The sequence below is a fragment of the Phalacrocorax aristotelis genome, chromosome 1 (genome assembly GCF_949628215.1).
Source record: "Phalacrocorax aristotelis chromosome 1, bGulAri2.1, whole genome shotgun sequence".
NCBI lineage: Eukaryota > Metazoa > Chordata > Aves > Suliformes > Phalacrocoracidae > Phalacrocorax > Phalacrocorax aristotelis.
The window spans coordinates 20,225,532-20,246,111 of record NC_134276.1 but is presented as its reverse complement, the minus strand read 5'-3'; the positions used below and the strand labels follow the sequence as shown (position 1 = coordinate 20,246,111).

Below are 20,580 nucleotides of genomic sequence, written 5' to 3'. Positions count from 1 at the left end.
GATGAAAGATGACAAATCATTGAAACACTAGCTGTGCTCTTTGTTTTTTCCAAGATTTTTCCCAGTGCTTTGCAAACTGCTGTATCCATAGTTCAGGACTGTCTGAAGAAAGTATTGAAAAAGTTCATCTGATAATCCAGTGTCACCAGAAACTTATTTTCCATAGATGACTGCCTGCCTCCCCTGCCCCCAATTAGGTCCTGAACGAAGTAAAATTGCTTCTGTCCATAAAAGTTTGTGCATACAAAGTTGATTGGCAATGAGTCAAGTAACAGTTCAACATCTGTCTTGCATCAAGACAGATTTTTAAATGTTTTGGGAGTAATATACATGAATCCGAGCTAAATAAAAAGGTAATTGCAGAAAACAAAATAAAAATTACAAATCAGGGTTAAAGTTTTGAGCAATGAATTTAACAAAACATGAAAACTTCAAGAAGTGAAGATCAACTGAATACATTATTAGCTCTTTGTATTACGGGCTGTGTCTTTATTCTGGTTTTGTTTGGTCCCTGACATGGTAGGTCCCTGCTCTGTTACTGGATCTTTTAGGCACTGCTGCAATACTTAATAATACAACAGTAAAATAAAAATAAGAAACAAAGATCGTAAAATACTAGTGTTACGTCTACTTGTTGGTTAGTTACTTGGCAGAAACTTTTGTCTCTTAAGGCTGACTAAGCAATTTTGACGTGAATGTGGAGTCCTTCAGCTTGTTAGTTTGGTTGTATATCGTAAATTAAATGTCACACTATGTTTGCTTTTGTGCATTGTTAGGTAAACAACATCCATCCTCTAAAGAGAAGCACCTTCCTAAAAGTTTCCCTCTTCTGATCTATTAATATCTGGCAGTTTCTAGTCCTCATAGTGATTTTAGACTTACTCAATATAAACCATAGACATCCTTTACCTAGAACAGAACAGATGCACATAGTAGTAGCCTTAAGCACAGCAATCTGCTTGGAATCTTGCAGGCCAGGGTTGTCCAGTCCTGTCCCCACCACTCCACTAAGCTGCCATGCCATCCTCTGCAGGAACCATTGATGCACAGGGTCTTCCGTTAGAGTAACTTGCTGAACTGCCTCTGCTAAACCATAAAACCAAAACAAAATGCTTGTTAATACCAAAAAAATCTTAATCCATTTTAGAGATCAAATAATACTTGTGAATTCTTTTTTTATCCATGTTTTAGACTCCTTAATTCTAAAACAATATTTACCTGAGATGAATGGAATCATATAAGTCATCTGGGTTGGTTTTGATGCTTTTCCTGGAGTGCCCTTTGGCATTTGGTGTTCTGTCATGATCCAGTATAGCTTCCTTCTTCCCATCAGGAAGTAGTAATTGCTACAATAGTATTTCTGAAATTTCCCATCTCACACCAGTTTTAGGTAACATATGCAACTGGTTGCTTATTCATGGCAGAGATTATCCAGCTTCTAGATTTAATGCTACCTTCTGTTAGGAATTTTAGTATTCCAGATCAGAGGAAGAAAAATTATGAAATATAACCCAAGAGACTGATAAAAGGGAAGAGTAGTCTTGTGGTGGGCTTGCAAAATACAAAACCAAAATATACCTGTAGAGTTATTTTAACATTATATAATAATCTCAATTCAAAATAACCCTAAAATAACATAATTAGTGCACTTCTGGATGGGGCCACTTACACAAATGCATCTTATTGGCTTGTTCAGTAACTTGGATCATGAGAAGTATTGCTTCATTCGTAGTCTTGCAGATGCATTGTCTCTGAGTCTAGAGCTGCTCCTATTTGTGTGCTGGCAGGCTGACTCAGGCTGTTGCTGAGTTTAAAGACACACAGTTTAGAGACAATTTAAATCAAAATTGCTGATGTCAGGACACATGATGGTGTATGGTCATAGTTCCGTACCAGTGCCAACTTCTTTGGTTGCCCAGTATTGCCTCACATAATATGGAATAGTATGGATGTCCTCTTGATTGCGCAGGACAACCTGCTCTGATGCATTGTACTAATAGTGTCTGTTTTTTATCAGTGGAGCAAAATGGAGGTAGAGATAAGAAACTCCTTCTATCCTGTTTGTTAGCCTGTCTAGCAGCTTTACCAGCTTCACAGCAGCTGCCTTTCTTTACAGCCAAAGATATTAATTACCCACAATCTTAAAGTCTCTGCTAATCAGTGAGGAAGGATGCTGGGGGAGCAGGAGGCATGTGAGAGAAAAATAGTGTTACTTGTGAGATATCCTGGGAGATGGAGAAGGTTGGGGTTTTTTTGTCTTTAAGGGTGATGCGATATTTTTGTTTGGTTTTGAATAAAGAATATTATTCCAGTTACTTTGTTTCTGATATCAGCGTTCGTTCTTTCCCTGTGGGACGCATGCATCAAGATTCTCCCATGAACTTCCTATGTGCTAATGCCAGGTTTCCTCCATATTAGTTCTTATGTCCTTTCCTCCATATTCATAAGTGATCCTATCAAAAGCAATTATCCAGGCCACTTTAGATTACGTGTTAATCCATGCATGAATATTAGGAGTTCTGAATATATGGCAGTGAGCCAACAGCCTTGAACATGGAATAAAATGACAGTGTCAAGTCACTAAAAGGAGCAAAAGCAGCAATTTGAGAACTGAATTGCAATGGACAGGAAGGAAACCCCTTTTCGGGGGGAAAAAGCACATACAAATTGCATATTATATTGATTGTTGATTTCAGTAAATGAAGTTAATGCTAATTTCAGTTTCAGTAAGCTCTGTCTTTTGAGTCTGTCATCTTATGATTTCACATGGCAGCATCACAACAAATGATGTTAAGTCTTTTATAAGGAACATCAATAGACTTCACTATAGTAATTTTACCTGTTTACTTATCATGGGATTAGGTTAGCAGACACAGTGTCCCTCCTGTATATGTGCTTGGCTGCCTGTGAATATACTGACGGTGATCCAGCCTCAGGAAGATTGTATCTCCTGAATCTGTTGTTTCTTGAACTATCAGTTCCTTTTAAGTCCTTGCAAAAAATAATTAGTAAAACCAGAGGCTAGTGTATCGTATGCTGTGTTTTACATGTTTGCAGCAAAAGTTCTTCATATATGTTCCACAACTGGCTGTCTTAGATCAGTTACCTTATTAGTGGGTTATTTAGTGACCTATAATTGGAATTTAATCTTGATCTGAACTGCTCGTATTAGCATAAGAGCTGGATAGGGGGAGGTTGAAGGATCTTTGTTGCTATTTTCTCTGCTGCATTTATAAAAACACCATTCCAGGATCACATGCTACCTATGGTAGTGTGGTCTTCATACAGGTGTCTACAGGAGTTGTGTGGAAATTGGGGCTGATGTATGGTCCCTATAATATAAGTGCAAATATCCAGTATGAGTCCTCATGGTCAAAATCGTGATTCTTTTACTGGAAGGGGGGACAATTCCTTGTCTTAGAGGCACCTGCCAGATTAATTGGCTTTGGATATTATGAGCAGAATGACTGCTGTATGAAAAGCACAAAACACGAAAAGGAAGGAGGAGGGGAATCATAAGCTGTAGTTCAAAGGAAGGAAATTTTTCTCGTCTGGCTAGGCAAAACATAGCCAAGCATGTTTTTTAACAATTACTGTAGACGGGCATGCTGGCTGTTTCAAAAGTAGAGATTATTTTTATTGCTCTGGCTGCTGCTTTAATGCTGCCATATAGGGAGCAAACTAAACTTTAACCCAGTTCAGGAGATTTTGTACCACAAGCTAGTAAGCAGAAGGGGTGGGAATCTCTAACATAGCGAAATCTAAGAAAAGGAAGATTGTTTCCATTTCTGTCCAACCCATGTTTTAGTGTAATAAAATATCTCAACTTAATTCAGGAGTACTTGTAAGAGGGTACTACTGAGATGAAATATCACAGTGGTGCATAATCATACAAAACCCACCTCTTTCATGAACTCACCAGTTATTTCATTCATGTTTACACACATTGAATTCACTTCCCAATAGGCTGAAGAAAGCAGTTTATAGTCCTTCTAAGACTGCTATTTGCCTCTATGCTGCTACAGGGCTTTTTGATATGAAAAAGTTTCTGTGCAGTAAGCAAAGGTGTGAATTTTTCAGCACGCTGGTTGCTGAGCACCAGCTTCCTTCTATGGACTTTCAGCTGTAAAGTGGTTCCCTCCACCTTCTGAAAGGAGCACAGGACTTTGCACAGGTTTATTGCTCAGGTCATTATGGATGTGTCCTAAAGAACACCACCTTTGTGCATCCCTCTCCCTTGTGCCAATGGAAGAATGTGTATGGTCACCAAGTGACTCAGACTGAGGAATTCATCCCAGATTTGAAACTGGTCTAACAAAAGTAGTGGTTCATATTAATCTGGTTTAATTCCTTGATCCAGCTCACAGCAGTCCTGCACAAATATTTGAGCACTGATGTTGAGTTGGTAGCACAGGGACAGTGAGAATAAAACTTTTTCTGGTGCTACCACTGTCTTAGGGTAGTTGAAAGTATTCATGCAACTACAGTTTAAATGAATTCTTATGGGAATTAATGTAGAGTAGCAAGCAACCTGTGAATTCACACCATAACTAAGGCCATGTATCTGTGTTCAGACACACCCTTGGTAAAGATAGGATTACATTTAGAAGGCTTTTCTTGGAGCTATAATGTCTAGAAATGCAATCCCTCTTTCAGCAAAACAAAGAGGTTGGGACTTTTTTTTCTCTGAACAGAACCTAACCATGGCAGGTTCTTCCATGACATTCCTGAAATATGCCCCTTCTTTTCTGTTCTTATCCATACTCATCTTAAGTCTTATCAAGTGCAGCCTTTTCTTAGATTTTACCTCCTCAAATCAACCCCACCCCAATCTTTTCAAATTGTTGATGCTATTACATCAGTGGCTTGACCATCTTGCCTACTCTTTTTGAGTCATTACAGTATTTTATTATGCTGCTCATCAGTTTCAGAGTCATCAAGTTAATACTCAGACTTGTGAGGCACCCTCTGTCTTTGCCTTGTTCCCTGTCCTTGCCAGTAACACTTGCTCTTGTCTCTTGTTTTCTTTCACAAATATTGCCTTCCTTGTTTCACCCCCCGTGTAGTGTCCTTACCAGACGGGTTTACCAAGTTTGCTTGCTTGCATCCTTCGGCTCTCATGCCTGTTTTCTTTCCTGTGAATAGGAAGGAATGAGACTTAACATACAAGAAGCTAAGATACTTGAAGATGCTTACATGCTATAATACATGAATATACTACATTTTATACGGTCATGTTTTCCCTTCTTTTTTCCTACTACTCCCATCACCTTAATTTTTATGAACCTCACTTGCGAAGAGGTCTTCTCAGGGCAATGAAGCATTTTATGCATACTTCTAAGCTAAATATCTGTCCTGAGTTCCTTTTCCTTCCTCAATGCCCTGTTCATCTTGATGGTGTTACTAGATGCATTTCACTGATACCCATGTTTGCACCGCACCAGTGCAGGTCCTTCGAGTAAGGACCTGCAAACCCAAAGTGTAGTTATGTGAACAAATTCTTGTAGGACAGTTCATTAGCTGTTTTGGAAACTGCAGCAGCTTATTCTTCCTTTGTTGGTGGTATAAAGAGCCTTGCATTTCCTAGATACATATGGGCAGCTGAAGAGCGTTGAATCAATGCTCTAGTCTAGCTTGTGATAACATGTTCCTGTAACTATACTGTACAAGGCAGAAATGCTGAGTGGGTTTGGGACTTTCAAGGAGGATAGAGTATTCCCCTTTTCATCTCTATAATCTTGTATCCACTTCTCTCTTAGAACATTTTGTTACTCATTCCTCTTCCACTCTCCACCATAGTTGTAAACGTGTAGTGGAAGGAAGATTCAGGGAACTCCTACCTTCCCTGGAGGTGTTTCTGTTCTGTGTTCATGGTTCTCTGGTGCCTGCTGCAACATCGGCCTTCTCCCACAGCCCCTTCCCTCTAACATTGATGAGGTGAGTGTGCAAGGAAGATGGAAGTTTAGGCAGGGAGCCAACAAACCACATAGACAAGAGGAAACTATTGTAATTCCGGTGCTGCAAGTTGATTCCCCTCTTTCTCTGTCCCAGATGCATCTTTTGTCATTCTTTTTCTCTAGTTGGAGATAGCGGGGCACAGGGTGGGCACAACAACTGGATGCAAGGAGAGAGGTTGATTGTTTTTAACAGCCCCGTTTGCCATCTTCTTCCTGTTTCTCTAGCTCTCAGGTGTTGCCCTGGCTGTCTCACACTGTTTACAGATGCTAATTCTTCCAGTTTAAGTTGCTGCCTGGGCAGTATCAACAGGATTAAAGTTAAGGGGATTCTGTCATATTTGTTTTCCTTCTTCTTGTCCCTATGTTCCAGTCAAGTGGTCTTCTCATCCACCTTTGCAATAGCCCTGACCTTTGAACCAAAGGACTCCTAAATCTAAAGGCCTGGAGTCAAATATTTGCCAGTTTTGAGTTTGCAGTTGAAAAGCAAAGTGATTTTTCCAGCAGTGTTCCCCATTGCTCAAGTGCCTCCTTGAAGCTGGCAACATAGGGTTGATCTTGATTACTTAAACCAAGTTAAAGATTGCAGTAGTCTCCATTGATATTTCACACTGGGAGTGCTATCTGGAGTTAGCTATTTTGAAAATATTATTATTTTAATCTTTGAGTGAGATGATATGTATATTCTAACTTTTGGTATGTTTCCTTCACTTAAGACTCAAAAGATTTTGCAGTGTCTATCCCCTGCTTGGCATGTAGCATACATGCCTGCCTGTTGTCATTTCAGCCACAATATTGAGATCAACTGTACTAATGTTGCTGCTCTTCTCTAGACCTGTAACTTTTTTTTTACCTTTTCCTATTATGCTGAGTGCATAAGGCTTATTTTCATTCATACGTTGCATGTAGTGAGTGAATTGTATTACCCAACCTGCATTTAGCATGTATCTGTTGCACTGGTGAGCGACACCCACCCAGAACTTGTTCTGATTCACTCAAGCTATAGGTGAGCTGCCAGTAGGAGCTCAATTTCCAGGACTAGCTGCTTGAGTGAGCTTTGAAGGCTATCTCCAGCTCAGGAGTCCACATTCACCAGGTAAATTGTTCTGCCACATCCAAGCATTCATCTTTCCCAAGACATTAATATTATCTCTTCAGATTGAGGCTTGTGAAAAAGATTTCTGGCACACAGTCTTCTCTCTACTTTCTCCGGACTGTACCAGAATCAAAACTACTCAGATCTATGTTGTTATTGCACAAGCTTACCAGGTGGTTGAGAGGTTCCCCATGGCTTTTGGAAGAGTACCAAACCCAAACTATTCAGCACTGGTCTAGGTGTCACTGACCTGTGTCAGCTGGATAAGCACCAGAATAACTGGTAACTGACTCTGCTCTGTTTACCATTCTTTGTATTGCCAGTTGCTCATGTTGATTTGCTTGGATTGCCATATTTGACTGAATTGCCATTTTTTATTTTGTGGTTGTCCAGCTGGCAACAGCTGCTGCCAGCAGCTCTGAGTTAGCTAGGTATACCCAAGTCCACACAGTTCTGCACTCTTCAGCCTCAGTCATTTGTACTTCTACATCTGGGAAGTTTCTATGATGTTGCATGATGTGGGGGCAAACTTTTTGCTCAGACTCCTCACTGTTAAAAGAAAAAACTCACGTGAGCAAGGTGAAAAGTAAATATCATCACCTTGTGGCTGGTGCCTGAGTCTCATCCAGAATTGTCTTGGGTTCCCAAAATTGCTCATGTGGATAGCATTTCCCTTGTAGGTTGATCTGGGTTGGCTTCCAGTGCCAAAGTCTATGAGCCCAGCTGTTAAGATGTAACAGGCAAGCACTTATGTTAGTGACAGGGTATGGTCAGTAAACCCAGATAACCAGTGATCCTTTCCAGAGTGTTTATGGAGGAGGATGATCTCTGCTTATTCTCTCAGTGAAGAGATAGAATCGTATCACAGCCTGTTCCACATCCCACAGTAATGCTTCTCTTCCTGAATCTCACTTCCTGCCAATGATGTTTTGGAGCCTGCTAGGCAATATGAAAGTTTCTGGCTGTGTGTCAATCAAGAAAACTGAGCAAAATAGTCAATTTCCATATAATTAGAGCACCTATACACCTGTATGACCAGCTGACCTCCCTTTTTGTGTTGAAGAAGGCCAGAACATGCCAGAGTGTGTTCTAGGAGCACATGCTCCATGGGTAGATAACACAAGGAAACAGGCTGACTAAACGTTGATTGGCATGCTCTTGGCACCAAATATATGTTCAAGCTACTTAACAAGCTGCTGTTTTTCTCAGAGCCTGCTTACTTCTGATACTAGAGAATGTTTCTAGTCCATTTTTTAAGAGAGTTGAATACTCTCAAGTCTTTCCACATTGCTGTCATGCAGGGACGTGTTCTCCCATTCTGTCTTTTCAGTTGTTTATCTGATGGTCATCATGACTTCAGAGTGCTAATTTCTTAAAGGAAATTCAGTACTTCCTTAAGCATCTGTCCTTTGAAAATTCTGTCTTTGGTCCAGAAACAAGACTGTTCTCCGTACTCTTACTGACCTCAGAGGCCTTTCGGAAAACCTGTACTTTTCAGGCATGTTGAGCAGTGTAAGGGATGTATGATCATAGTTGCCAGTAGTCAGAGGTTTCTGTTCCTTCATCCACCTTTCAACCTCAACCATTGAGGGTTAGGCAGGTGTGACTTCTGTGGTACTGATATCACACAGTATTGCATTCCAGGGAACTGTCTACAAGCTGTTCAGGAAAGAGACTGCTTAATGACTCTTGGCCTGAGTTGCATTCTCTTCTGTGGTAGTCAGGCCACCCCACTTACATTTCCTGCATTTTGTGTTTGGATAAGACGATGAGCAGTTCAGGTTCATGCTTCTTGGTCTGTATGATCTCCTGAGTCTGTGTGAAAGAGTTGGTGACTGTAACTACTTGCCTTTGTCTTCTGCAGCTTTCTCCTCTTTGCTTTTATAATTAGCTCATAAAAGGAGAGTTAAGGATGCAAATACTTCAGTCTCTATGGTTCTCAGAAAAGGGAGACGGTCACAAGCTTTTAGTGGTATCCAGAACACTTCCTTTCTCAGATCTAGGGTGTTCATCAAGGTAATCACATTCTTACTCGTGGCAGCTTGCTTACTGCCAGGCAAGCATTGCTCATTTACTGTTGTAGTGCAGCTCATGACTTCTTGATCGATGTACAGTGGTAAAGGCTGCCTTACCCTTTCTTGATTTTGTGGTAGTTAATAGCACTGAAAAGTCTACTACTTCTATATGTCTGGCTAAATGACTGATTTCTCTTTTTGGTGCATTTATCACTCCAGTTCCTCTCTAGTGCCTCAACAATAATTTGAGATTCCTACTGGAGCTGATGGAAGCTGGACCTTTCCCTAATTCAGCCAAGGTCTACCTGACTACCGTTTTACCCATTAGTAGCAGTTAGCTGGTTCTCAGGTTCTCTGACCATATGTTTTTTAAGATGTTCGCATCAGGGTCAGCTCTCTCTCTACCACCACCACCATCACCTGCTGCCCAATTTGGTATAATTCATAAACTTTATGAGCAAGTGCCATTAAGCAGCACAGGTCTCAGGATAGATTCCTGCAATGGTCAACTTTTACTGGCCTCCAGGTAGAGTACAACCCATAAACCACTACCTCTGTGCCTGAGTATCCATCCCAATTTTTGTCCATCTAGTTGTCCAAACATCCAGACCTTAATGTCCTGACTCTGATGGAAGAATATAATGGGAGACAGTGTCAAATGCCCTTCTAAAGTTGAGGTAAATGAGATCCACTATTTTCCTATTTTCCACAAATCCAATGATTTTATCACAGAAGGCAACAAAGTCAATCAGACATGATTTACACCATGGTGTACCCATTGGTGACTACATGCTGGCTGTCACAATCACTTTATTCCTGTGCCCAGGAATTTGTTTCAAGAGAACTTGCTCCTTGATTTTCTCAGGGGCAGAAGTGAGATTGATTGGCCTGTAGTACCCCAGATTGTTCTTTTGACCTTTTCTGAAGATGAGTGCGATATTTGCCTTCCGTCATCTGGGGATCTCAAATGATGGAATTGATACATGGACTGGCATGATTTTTAAAGTACAATAGAAAACAGCCTTGCAAGGCCATGGGCCATTTTTCTGATATCCTTGGATACAGTCTGTGTCCTCCCATGGTCTCAGGTGGGGCAGACTTCTTGCAGATAGTCACTGACTGGATCGCCATCTACTGCTGATAACTCTTCTCTTGAACCCTGCCTCTAAGCACAGAGGCATAGGAGACCTTGTCAATGAAGGCTGAAGCAAAAGTGTAACTATGCTTTACCTGTTTCTCCTGTCACTACATCACCCACCCGTTCAGCAACAGGCCCACACTTTCCTTGTTCAGCCTTCTATTACTAAAGTAACAGCAGAAGTCTTGTCTTGTTGCCCTTGACATCCTTGCAAGTCACAACTGGAGCTGAGCTTTGGCTTTCCTGACACCATCCCTACATGCCTAGGCAGCGTTGTTAAATTTTTCCTTCACAACCTGTCTGTGCTTCTACCTCCTGTAGGCTGCCTTTTTGTGCTGGAGCTCATCCAAGCCAATCTCTTGATACATTTACTTGGCTTCCTGAATAGCAGGATGGACTGTTCTTGCCCTTGGAGGATGCTGACCCACAGGCTCTCACACAGCCAGTCACCCATCCCATAGAGCAGCTCTATAGATCTGAGCTGCTCCCTTACAGAGATAGCACACCCCCTCCTTGTCTTTTGTCCTTGTCTTTCTTGAAGTGTGTATCTGTCCTCTGCAGCACTCCAGCTGTGTGAGCCATCCCACCACACCTCAGTTGGTCCAACAATGTTGTAGTTGTGTGACCACACATGGAGCTCTTTTTTCCCCCTCTTGTTTCCCAAGCTGCATGCATTTATGTACATACACTAGAGGTGGACTCCTTATGCCTTTTTTTATACTTTCTTGAGGTTTCTCTTGTACCTGTTACCTTGCACTCTTTTCTTTCCACCTCCTACGCCCCTTCCTCACTTGACTACAGGTTGTGATCTCACTTTTCCAGTGTTCCTAATATAAAGCTTTTCTCACCAGATTGGCCAGGTTTTTGGCAAAGATGCTTTTTCTCCACTTTGTCAGGTGGATCCTGTCTCCCCCTAGCAGTGCTCAGCTGTCAGAGGGCTCTGTGGTCATAAAAGCCAAATCCTTGTTGTTAACCACAGTGGCAATACAAGGTATTGATCTACAAGATCCACCTGTTCCTCATTCACTGGAGGCCACCTGGGTCTCCATGCCTTTGACCCCTTTCCCCCAAGCCATGTTGCTCTTGATATACTCCAGACCAATAAATAAAAGTAACAACAGGAATGCTTCAGCTGGTATATGGCACATACCGAACAGGAGGAGAGGAGAGGTGAGAGCACTTTCCTCGTGGACACTGGTTGGGGAAGCTTTCTCGTCTCAGGTAACACAGCACAAATATATCCACAGTTGTGTACTACACCCCTCACATAGCATTGCCTGTTCGTATGTAACATTAATTGTTTTTGCAATGAAGGCATGTCCTAAATGTTTTTTCTGTGAACCTTAATAAAAATGTGGTAGATAGAATCCATATTTCCTTGATGACAATTAGGTGTCTTAAGCACAAGAGCACACCTTCTTTTTGGACTCTGATTTAAGACAGTGCTTAAGCACAGGCAGCCTTACTGAACTTAAGTAGGAATTTCTGTTGAAATGCAATTTTTCACTCTTATTTCTAGGTATTTCAAATTATTGTGACAGATACCGTGAAGGTATGAGACTTGTTCTGAACACCTTTGGACCAATTCCAGAATTTTCAGGTGAAATTGAGCAGAAAATCAGTCAGGTAAATATGGAGTTGCTAAATGTGGTGACATTCAGAACAAAGAATGTGAGCTTTATTTTAACATTTGTACCATTTCAGTTTACTGTTAGAGGTGTCTGTAGTCTGTATTTCTTGTGTGAATGTGTACTTTGAACAAAAAGATAAGTACAGAAGGCATGTAAGTCCCTTTTCAAAGCACTTTGACATGCGTCAAGGGAAAGTGATCTAGCGGCTAATGTTATTACTAGACAGAGGAGTTAACTGCTAAAAACTATGGGTTATTGACATTAAATCCCCCATGCTGTTTCTTACCACTTCTTTCCTGTGTCCTCTACCATAATATGCACAGCTCTAAGCTTCCTTTCCTACATGACATTTCTCCCCATGTCTTCCTCCTACTCCATCTTCCTGCATAAACCGTGCAGCTTTTTTCTTCTGGGTGTTCTTTTTCTTGTTTTTGTATACTTTACAAACAAGAGCTCCAGTCTGTGATGCATGCGAATACCCATTGAGGTTAAGCATATGAGCCGTCTGGTAAGGTTATTTGCATATTTTTAAAGATAAGATGTGTTCAAATGCTGTGCTGGATTGGGACCCAGTTTGTCTATTAACATTTCTAAGCCCACAATTTGTTTATACTCCCTGTATAGGCTATCTTGTATGATCATAGGAATTAACTGAAGTATCGTTATTTCCTAACTCTGCCTTTTCATAGTTGCCTTTTTTTAATGCTTCACTGAAGAACACGTTTATGTGTTGAATCATTCTTGATTAGCTCTCAGATTAATTCCATATATGGAAGTTCTCTGTCTGGAACACCACACTTTTGTTCCTATTTATACAGTTTCAACATCAGCTATGTTAAAAAGGAAAAGGATTCTTTTATGCTTAAACAAAATAGACTGCTTACAATAACAATCAATAATAATTGTGGAGTTATTAAAATTAGAAGCTTTTGATTAGTGTGAAACAGTTTGGGTTTCTTTACGGAAAGCTGGACTCCAACGTCTGTTTCTGTGTCTCTCTGTTATCTTTGGTCTTCAATGCTAAAGATGGGTTTACAAGAATCCTTTTAGAGAGTAAAACATTAAACATCTCTTATCTTACTCCTCTGTCCCTCCCCCTGACTTTTTCTGGAGTGACTGCAACTTGCCAATCATTGGTAGCAGGTCCAGGTTTTACCCAGCTTCTCAACACTTGCCTTTTAAACCTAAGACCTCAGGTGCTGTTTTGGCAAAGATGACCTTGTGGTCTCCACCTGCACTTTCAAAACAGCTTTTTTTCTTTGAGAGAAAATCTGCACAATGTACTAGCAGGCCAGAGCTTACTAACTCTTGTTCTCCTTTCAGTGGTACATTTAACTGGCCCTTCTAAGACAACTTTGATTATGCACGTAGAAATACTTTGGTTTTTTCCATTTTGTTTTAACTATAATTTTTGCATGCTAACTTGTTCGGACTTCTACCTCTGTGTCCTCAAACAGAGCTGTAGTTTCTCTCCCCCATATTCCAATAAACAACAAAAATAATTCTGGTTTTGTTATGTGTCTTTCCCTGTCATTTCAATTATAACTGGCACTCCAAAACCAAAATGTTTTTAATAAACATGGTACCCCTCATTACATTTATTAGGAGCCAGAAGAGAGATCACAGCTTTAAAGACACAGAGGAATTTTGTTTAGAGCACATTTTTAGCCACATAAATAGCCAGGTTGCCTCCTTCCTTTTTAATAAAAGGTTATTATCAAAGAGACTAGACAGTGGCTGTGTGGGACAAACCAAGAGAAGAGGCCGATGCTTTGATGTTTCTGTAGGTACCTTCATTGCCACATTCAGGCCAACCTTCTCCACGTGGGAGCACTTTTCTTCTCATACAGGTTAGCTCATTTCCAGTCACCCATGTCAAGAATTAGTGGCCCATTGCTTGTGATAGACTAAATTACAGTTTGTGTGGAAGGTTACTTGGTCTGACGCAGGGAAAGCAGGAAAACATTGCTGGTGAGAAACTTTCTACTCAGAACATGAGATTTAATTATCTGAAATTTTCTGTTCTAGGCAATGTCTGAAAAAATTCCAGTTGTTCCAAAAGTCCTGGATGCCAGGAGAAAATGGAGAGATGAATGTCTCTCTGGTCTTGCCAGACTGAAAAAACAAATGAAATCTGACTGAGGTGCACCTTGTCTAACAGGAGAGATCAAATGAAGAGCAGATCTTCATAAAAAGTGGAAATTTTTGGTCATGCAGAAGACGACTGTGCAACCAAAGATATGCACAAATGTAGAGACCAATGAAACATTTGGTTCAAATTTGTCGTGATGTAATTCATGAATAACTGGAAACAGTTACTAAAAAGTTCAGTTAAAATTTATCAAATAATTATATCTAAGCATTAGATGTGTAAGCATTAAGTAGCTTTAGCAATATTAATATTGTGCAATGCTGGAACACAATCATGTTTTAAATAATGCTTTTTTCAGCTTCCTTAGGAATTCAGCACTTGAACAATATTTGCTTATGCAGGGATCTGAAATAGGCAAACATCAGCTGTTTGTCACTGGAGAAAATAAGCCCTCACCCGCCAATCACTGTGACAGCAAGGTTAATTTGTAAAGCACTGACTGTAGATAGGAGAATATTGTGTTGAGCAAAGAGTAGATTCACTGGCTGGTGAGCTGAGACCTCAACAGCAGTAAGGGTCATTTCAACTTAGCTCCATAACTGTTCCACAATGTAGGGGAAAGAATTACTCCTTTCCCTCCCTGTGGCACTTCTGTACCTCTATGGAGATCCAAGTGAGAGTAAATAGAGCACAATTCCCCCCTCATCCCCTACCCCTGGTTCTGTAAGACTTACCAGAGACCTACTTGGTCTTTAAGACCATGCACTTCATACCCCATGGCTTTGCCCCAGCTTAAGTCAGATGTTTGATGCTGGCCGTTGGCATTGCTGCATAAATGTGTGCCCCATTTTAAGACTTGCCTATGAGAAACAGGAGACTTTGATTTAATAGCCAGTTTGGGAGACAGCATGGTGTAGTGGATCAGTCTGGATTTTCTCCCAAGCTACTCCACGACCATGTGAGTGACCTCAGGAAGGGAGTTCACCTCTCTGTTGCCATGTCTATTTTGTACATTATCTGAAGCAAGGAGTGCTTCTTTAGGAGTCATCTGTACTGCATTTAACAGCTGTAGCTGAAGGGACCCCAGAGGGAAAGGCACAGTGGTTTAGATGTAGCATGTATGCTTTACTGCTGCCCTTCCTACAGGAGACACAACATCTCCTCCACATCATACAAGGACACAGTATACACCTGGAAGTAGTAATATCCTCAGTTGCTGCAGTGGCGTGTTTTGGTTCACAGCAGACAAAGTGTTATTATGAATGTGTGTACCCTGTAATATAGTTGGTCTTTGATCTTGGCTGGAACCTTGGGGCAGTATCGTTATGCAGATAGTAAGAATAACTTGGACAGTGCCTCGCACCCATACAGCTTGGGTTAAGCATTTCTGAATTCGTGCTAACTGGTCATGTAGCTTCAGTCACAGCACAGATGCAGAAGTGTTAAGGTGTCATTTTGCTAATGCTCAGCTCAGGGGCTTTTCAAATCTTGTTTGTTACAGAGGGTGCAGCACACAAGTTGCTGAAACTTAATGAGTTGCCATTTTGAGCTGAACAGCAGAAATGTCTGCGTGAACTTACCAATACCACTTATTTCTGCTTAGGTGTAAAAGAGACATAAAATATCCGCAAACTCCACAAATATGTTGTGGAGTCTCCTTCCCTGGAGACATTCAAAATCCACCTGGATGTGTTCTTGTGCCCCCTGCTCTAGGTGTCCCTGCTCAAGCCGGGGGGTTGGACAAGATGATCTGCAGAGGTCCCTTCCAACCCCTACTGTTCTGTGATTCTGTGATTCTGTAAATTGTATTGCTTGACATAAGTGGTGCACAAAGAACACATCCCTGGGTGTGAAGCATGGGATGGGAGGCATAATACTGAGGTTGTCCTGTGCTCCTTTATAATCAGTGGAGAGAAAGGGAAATTTGTAAGCTCCATTTATATTATCCCGATATAGACTTAAAATTGTAAGGTTTCTTCTATTGTTTTTTATTGGCACAGTGACTGGCTCAACCTGCATTTAGACATCTGAAGTTGGGGAGGTCAATCCTCACTCCTGATGCCTTATCAAGCAACAGTAAATTAATTATGGTGCTGATTTCCTCATTTTATGTATGTTTTTGTATGTCAGGTGAGGCCTCAGAGGGTTCCAGTTACTTTCAAGATTAGACCTGTTTTTCTATGAGCATATGACATTGTCATAACTAATTGCTTCTGTTTATTCTGAGATTTTTTTAAAACTTGATCATGTCATCAAATATTTGCCTCCATCTTTATTATTTGCTTATGAATAAAATATTTTAATGAGGAAGGTTTTAACTTATGTGTTCCAGTGTGATACTGTAGTGGTAGCAGTACCTAATATGTCTTTAGAAACCAGTACCCTGGCAGAATAATTTGTGGAAGTCGGTGGGAGTAAATAGAAAAGAAATAATGTGCACTCTCCTACTAATGCACACTCTGGTGTGTTGGCGACCAGTTGCCGCAGACATGAGGCTCTGCCATGAAGGAATGGCTTTCTGTGGCGGGAAAAGCAGTCTTGAGAGTGCCAGTGCACTTCTGTGTGGCGAGCTGCTCCTCCGCAGGGTCTGGCGTACAGCAAAGCTCACCTTGGAGCATCAGTTCCCACCCAGGTTCACAGCTACAAGCTGTGGGGGGAGATGCTTGGCAAAAAATGTATCTTAGCTGACATTTGCTTAGGATTTGAAGCACACAAAGTTATTGGTTGGTAAATGCAACAACACCTGGAGAGCATTAGGAAAAAAGTAGCTAAAGGAATGAGATGAGCAGTCCTCATCCCAGGGACCTGTAACCTGTTCACAATTAACCCCCTTTACTCATCAGTCATTAGACTGTGTCTGAATCCTGTGCCCAGCTTGGGGCTCCCGGTACAACAAAGACATTGGACAAATGGTAGGGGCAGCCCCTGAAATGGTGAGCCTGGAGGAGATGGTGGTCTGGTGAGGACAGGCCAGGGGAGCTAGGCTTGGCAGCCTGGAGCAGAGACAGCTTCAGGGGTACCTACAAGCAGCCCCCAGTTCCTGTGGGGAGGTCATCGAGGAGACAGAGCCAGGCCTTCTGAAGTGGGGCTGGGTGAGAAGGTAGAGGCAATGGACATAAGTTGAAACACAAGAGTTTTAGCCCAGATGTAAGGAGACACTTTTCCCCCCATGAGGGCAGTCAGGCAGAGGCACAGGTGGTCCACAGAGGTGGTGCAGTCTCTGTCCTTGGAGGTTTTCAAGTCCCAGCTGGATGAAGCCCTGAGTGTCCCGGTCTGACTGCAGAGCTAAGCCTGCCGTTAGCAGGAGGCTGGAGCAGAGGCCTCCTGAGCTCCCTCCCAGCCTACATTTGCCTGATTCTAAGTTTTATTTGATTTTGGCCTAATTTTTATCAGAAATGTTGCTCTGGCTTAAGTCAATTAACTCCAAAGAATGTATATAGATTAGTTCAAATCGTCATATATGTTGAGAGGACCTTTTAACCGAAATCAGAAGTGAAATTTAGGATGGTGTGAATGGCTGTAAATACATCTGCATTCAGATTTTTCCATGCATTTTCCCCAGGCAGATTAACATAATATCATTAAATTGTCACAACTTTTCACTTATAAAGTATTCCTTACAGAAGAGTGTGAGCCAACAAAAGTCCTACATTGTTGATCCCCAGGAGCCTCCTGGTGATGGATAAATGCTGCATTCACCACTGCTCAGGGCTGCTGGCAGGAGCAGGGTTTGCCAGGAGGGGAGGGTTCCCCGTCTCGCTTTCCCTTTTCTCTTTTTTCCCTTACTTCTTCCTCTTGGTTCTAGGTTTCTTATCATAGTCCATCACTAACTTCTTCCAGGCTATTTAGCTGACAGTTTGAACAGAACTGCTAATAGGTTTGCTAATTGGACAGTGAAGAATCCCTCCTGGGGAGCAAATCCTCAGAGCTGAGCTGCTTGTAAGGTACAAACCCCAATTCTATTGAATTAATTGGTTTAATTCTTTTCTTCAAATTTGGCTTACTTCTTTTATCCCATTACATTTTTCCTCAAATGCAATATACTACTTGTGATGGATTGCACCTGGTATTTTATGTAGACCCTTTCAGAGTTAACACCAGTGGTCCTACAACGTTGCAGAACTACTGCAGATACCGTCAAATATTTATTTTGTTTGATTGTCAGCAGAAGAAGCAATAGTTGCTTGAATGTTTAAGCAACTATTTTATGGTAAACTATGAGATATTTTGGAATAATTTATCTTGTGGTTTCTTTTTTACACAATTTCATATTTTAAAATCCTGTATTATTTTTATTTGTTACACCTATAGAATTTTCTAAATCCCTGTCTTTGTTGCACTGTGTTTTTCTTTGTTTTACCAATTTGATATTTATTGTTTTCCTTATTATGTGTACTTTACTGTTAGTTACCGCTGCCTATTGGAAGCAGAGTCCAAAGTGTTCATACCAAAGCCTTAATGCTATTGGAAATCAAACCACCTAGCATGTGTAAGATAAGGAAGACGGGGCAGATGCAGGGAAATACTCGCCCGCTTCACTGAGGGAAGTCCAGTATCTCTGTTTCCTAAATCTCTGAGTGTAATGGAAGTAGTTTGCAGCTTGCAAAACAGTCGTGTCAATTTACTTTCTCTGTTCTGTAGTTATTCTTCTGTTGAGTCATGATAATAGTTTGAAAGCTAAAATGTGAGTATTTGCTGATTGCCATACTATCTAATTGGAATGGTATTAAGAAATTGCATTATCCTATCTATACCATCTTTTAGGCAAAAATCAACTGTGCTTCATAAGGGAGGCAGGATAGTGCTTGTGGTGCTTGTTATAAAAACAGGGAAAATAATTTTGAGACAAAATTATATCATTGTCAGACAGTTTTTCAAAAGAAAGATGAGGTATGCTGCCTGTGCCTGCATGGTTACATGACAGGATTGCTTTGCCATAGCATGGAGTTACAAAAAGGTCTTTGAAAACACCTAACTGTGGTGCCCATGCAGAGATGGAGGACAGGAGCCGTCCATGAGAAGAGGAGCTTGGCAGATGTGAGCCTAGCCATTAGTGTAAGTGTTAGTAGGAAAAACAAATGGTCGTCTGCTTTCAACAGCCTACCAGGCCCAAAGAGAATTCTTCACAAATTAGTTTGGATCTAGTTAAAGAAGTGTAAATGAATACATTTGTTCTAGCTGCCCACTCATCTGCTCCTGTCCCCCGAGCTGCAGTTGTGCTGGCAGGGTAACCCTCTGCTTGCGCTGCGCCTTCCCTTTTTCGTGTGTGTGTGCGCGCGTGTGTGCCTGCTACTGCAAATCAAAGTTTGTGGAAAGACGAAAACTGACCCCAGGGGAAAACTCGCCTTTGATTTGGTAAGGCTTTGTATCAAACCAATGGCCAAGGATTTATTTCCATTCTTTTCTGTGATATCAAAAAGAGAAAGGAATTCCTCCCTTCAGCGTGTGATTCGGAGTTAAGTAGAGATGCAGCTTGAGAGCATGCCGCTTAGAGAGAGTTACTTGTTAACTGGTATTTCTTATTTTTCATTTTTCAGGTAGAACTCTCTTCTCCCCTCTGAGTTTTTCCTTTTATTGTACAACTATAATTTGAAAGAACCACTTGACCATTGAATACAAGCTACTATTAATATGTGAATACTGATAAATACTGACTTTTATAATAAGGAATAGCAGAGAGACAGGAGCTTAAATCTGGTGTGTTCATTTAAATGTGTGCACTTAATCATGCAAGAGCAATATTCAAATGGCCAGGTTTAGCTGCATATCTTAATATTCATAAAGGCTTAAATATTTCTTACAGCATATGTCGGGACCTGAGCAGTAGCAAATGTTGATTCCTCACCGTGATGTCCATACAAAGCTCTCCATTGGGAAGAGTCAGCACCCACATCCTTCACTGCTGTGTTTGATGCCACAAGGCACAGAGCCGTGGCTACACAGGTTTTTTTATTAAATGAGAGGTCCAAAGAAAAATCTAGCAATTGAAATAGCATATGCTGTCATATTAGTAGTTTCATAACAATTGGGGAAAAATATGCTAGAGTGCCCTAATTTGGAGTGTCTTTGAGGCAAAACAGGGCAACCTTGAATGTTTGACCCCTAGAATTTGCTTTGAAGCTCCAGTTTGCACATGCTGATATGTTGTGAAACGCTCTGAGGATGGTTTCAGCTGACTCCGACTGCAAGCCAGCTGCAAGTGAAGCCATGAACAAATGCAACTGGACTGGCAGTTTTTTGTATACAGCTCATAAAAAATTGGTCCAATGTCCTCCTGGCTGTGAGGAAAAGCCTGTACCACTCCTGTGGGAGTAAAGCGAATTTTAAGGAGAGCTGTTGGTAAGGGCACTGTTTCCACAAAATTCAGTGGACTTTTGAAATACATCAAACCGCTTTGTTTTCTAGTTTGCTGGAAAACAGCATGACTTATTTTCTTAAAGTATATTCAAATAAATGCTCTGTTGGGTTGCACATCCCTCAGTATTTTCCCTTCTCTGCCTGACGTTTTTTGTTCCTTCAGTGAGGATGCCCTTCACCAAACACCGAAATGAAGGGACGCTTGGAATAAAATGGCACTTAGCATGTGTGAGATTTCTTCCTGAACCCCAGTGGGAAATGGAGATTTTAATGCATGGCTTTGTACAGTTCTTCCAG

The 20,580-nt window shown here is 41.1% G+C and overlaps 1 protein-coding gene and 1 long non-coding RNA gene across 8 annotated transcripts in view; one reads left to right on the top strand and one right to left on the bottom strand.

Annotated features, from left to right (window-relative positions):
• Positions 1-16,244, top strand: part of CRYL1 (crystallin lambda 1) — a 63,195-nt gene extending 46,951 nt beyond the window's left edge. For 5 of the 7 annotated variants that reach the window (XM_075083134.1, XM_075083176.1, XM_075083167.1 and 2 more), the window contains 2 exons: positions 11,723-11,829; positions 13,863-16,244. In XM_075083134.1, coding sequence (XP_074939235.1) covers positions 11,723-11,829; positions 13,863-13,976 — 221 coding nt within the window. In that variant the 3' untranslated portion in view covers positions 13,977-16,244. Of the gene's footprint in view, positions 1-54; positions 1,615-11,722; positions 11,830-13,862 lie in introns of those variants that run through there. The other 2 variants (XM_075083157.1, XM_075083186.1) reach the window with 1 other exon arrangement.
• LOC142052706 (uncharacterized) lies at positions 336-20,401 on the bottom strand. The gene is made up of 2 exons (XR_012658949.1): positions 19,728-20,401; positions 336-5,135 (listed from the first exon to the last, which is right to left on the bottom strand). It is a non-coding gene; the product is annotated as an uncharacterized LOC142052706 (long non-coding RNA).
• Positions 20,402-20,580: the final 179 nt, after the last annotated feature.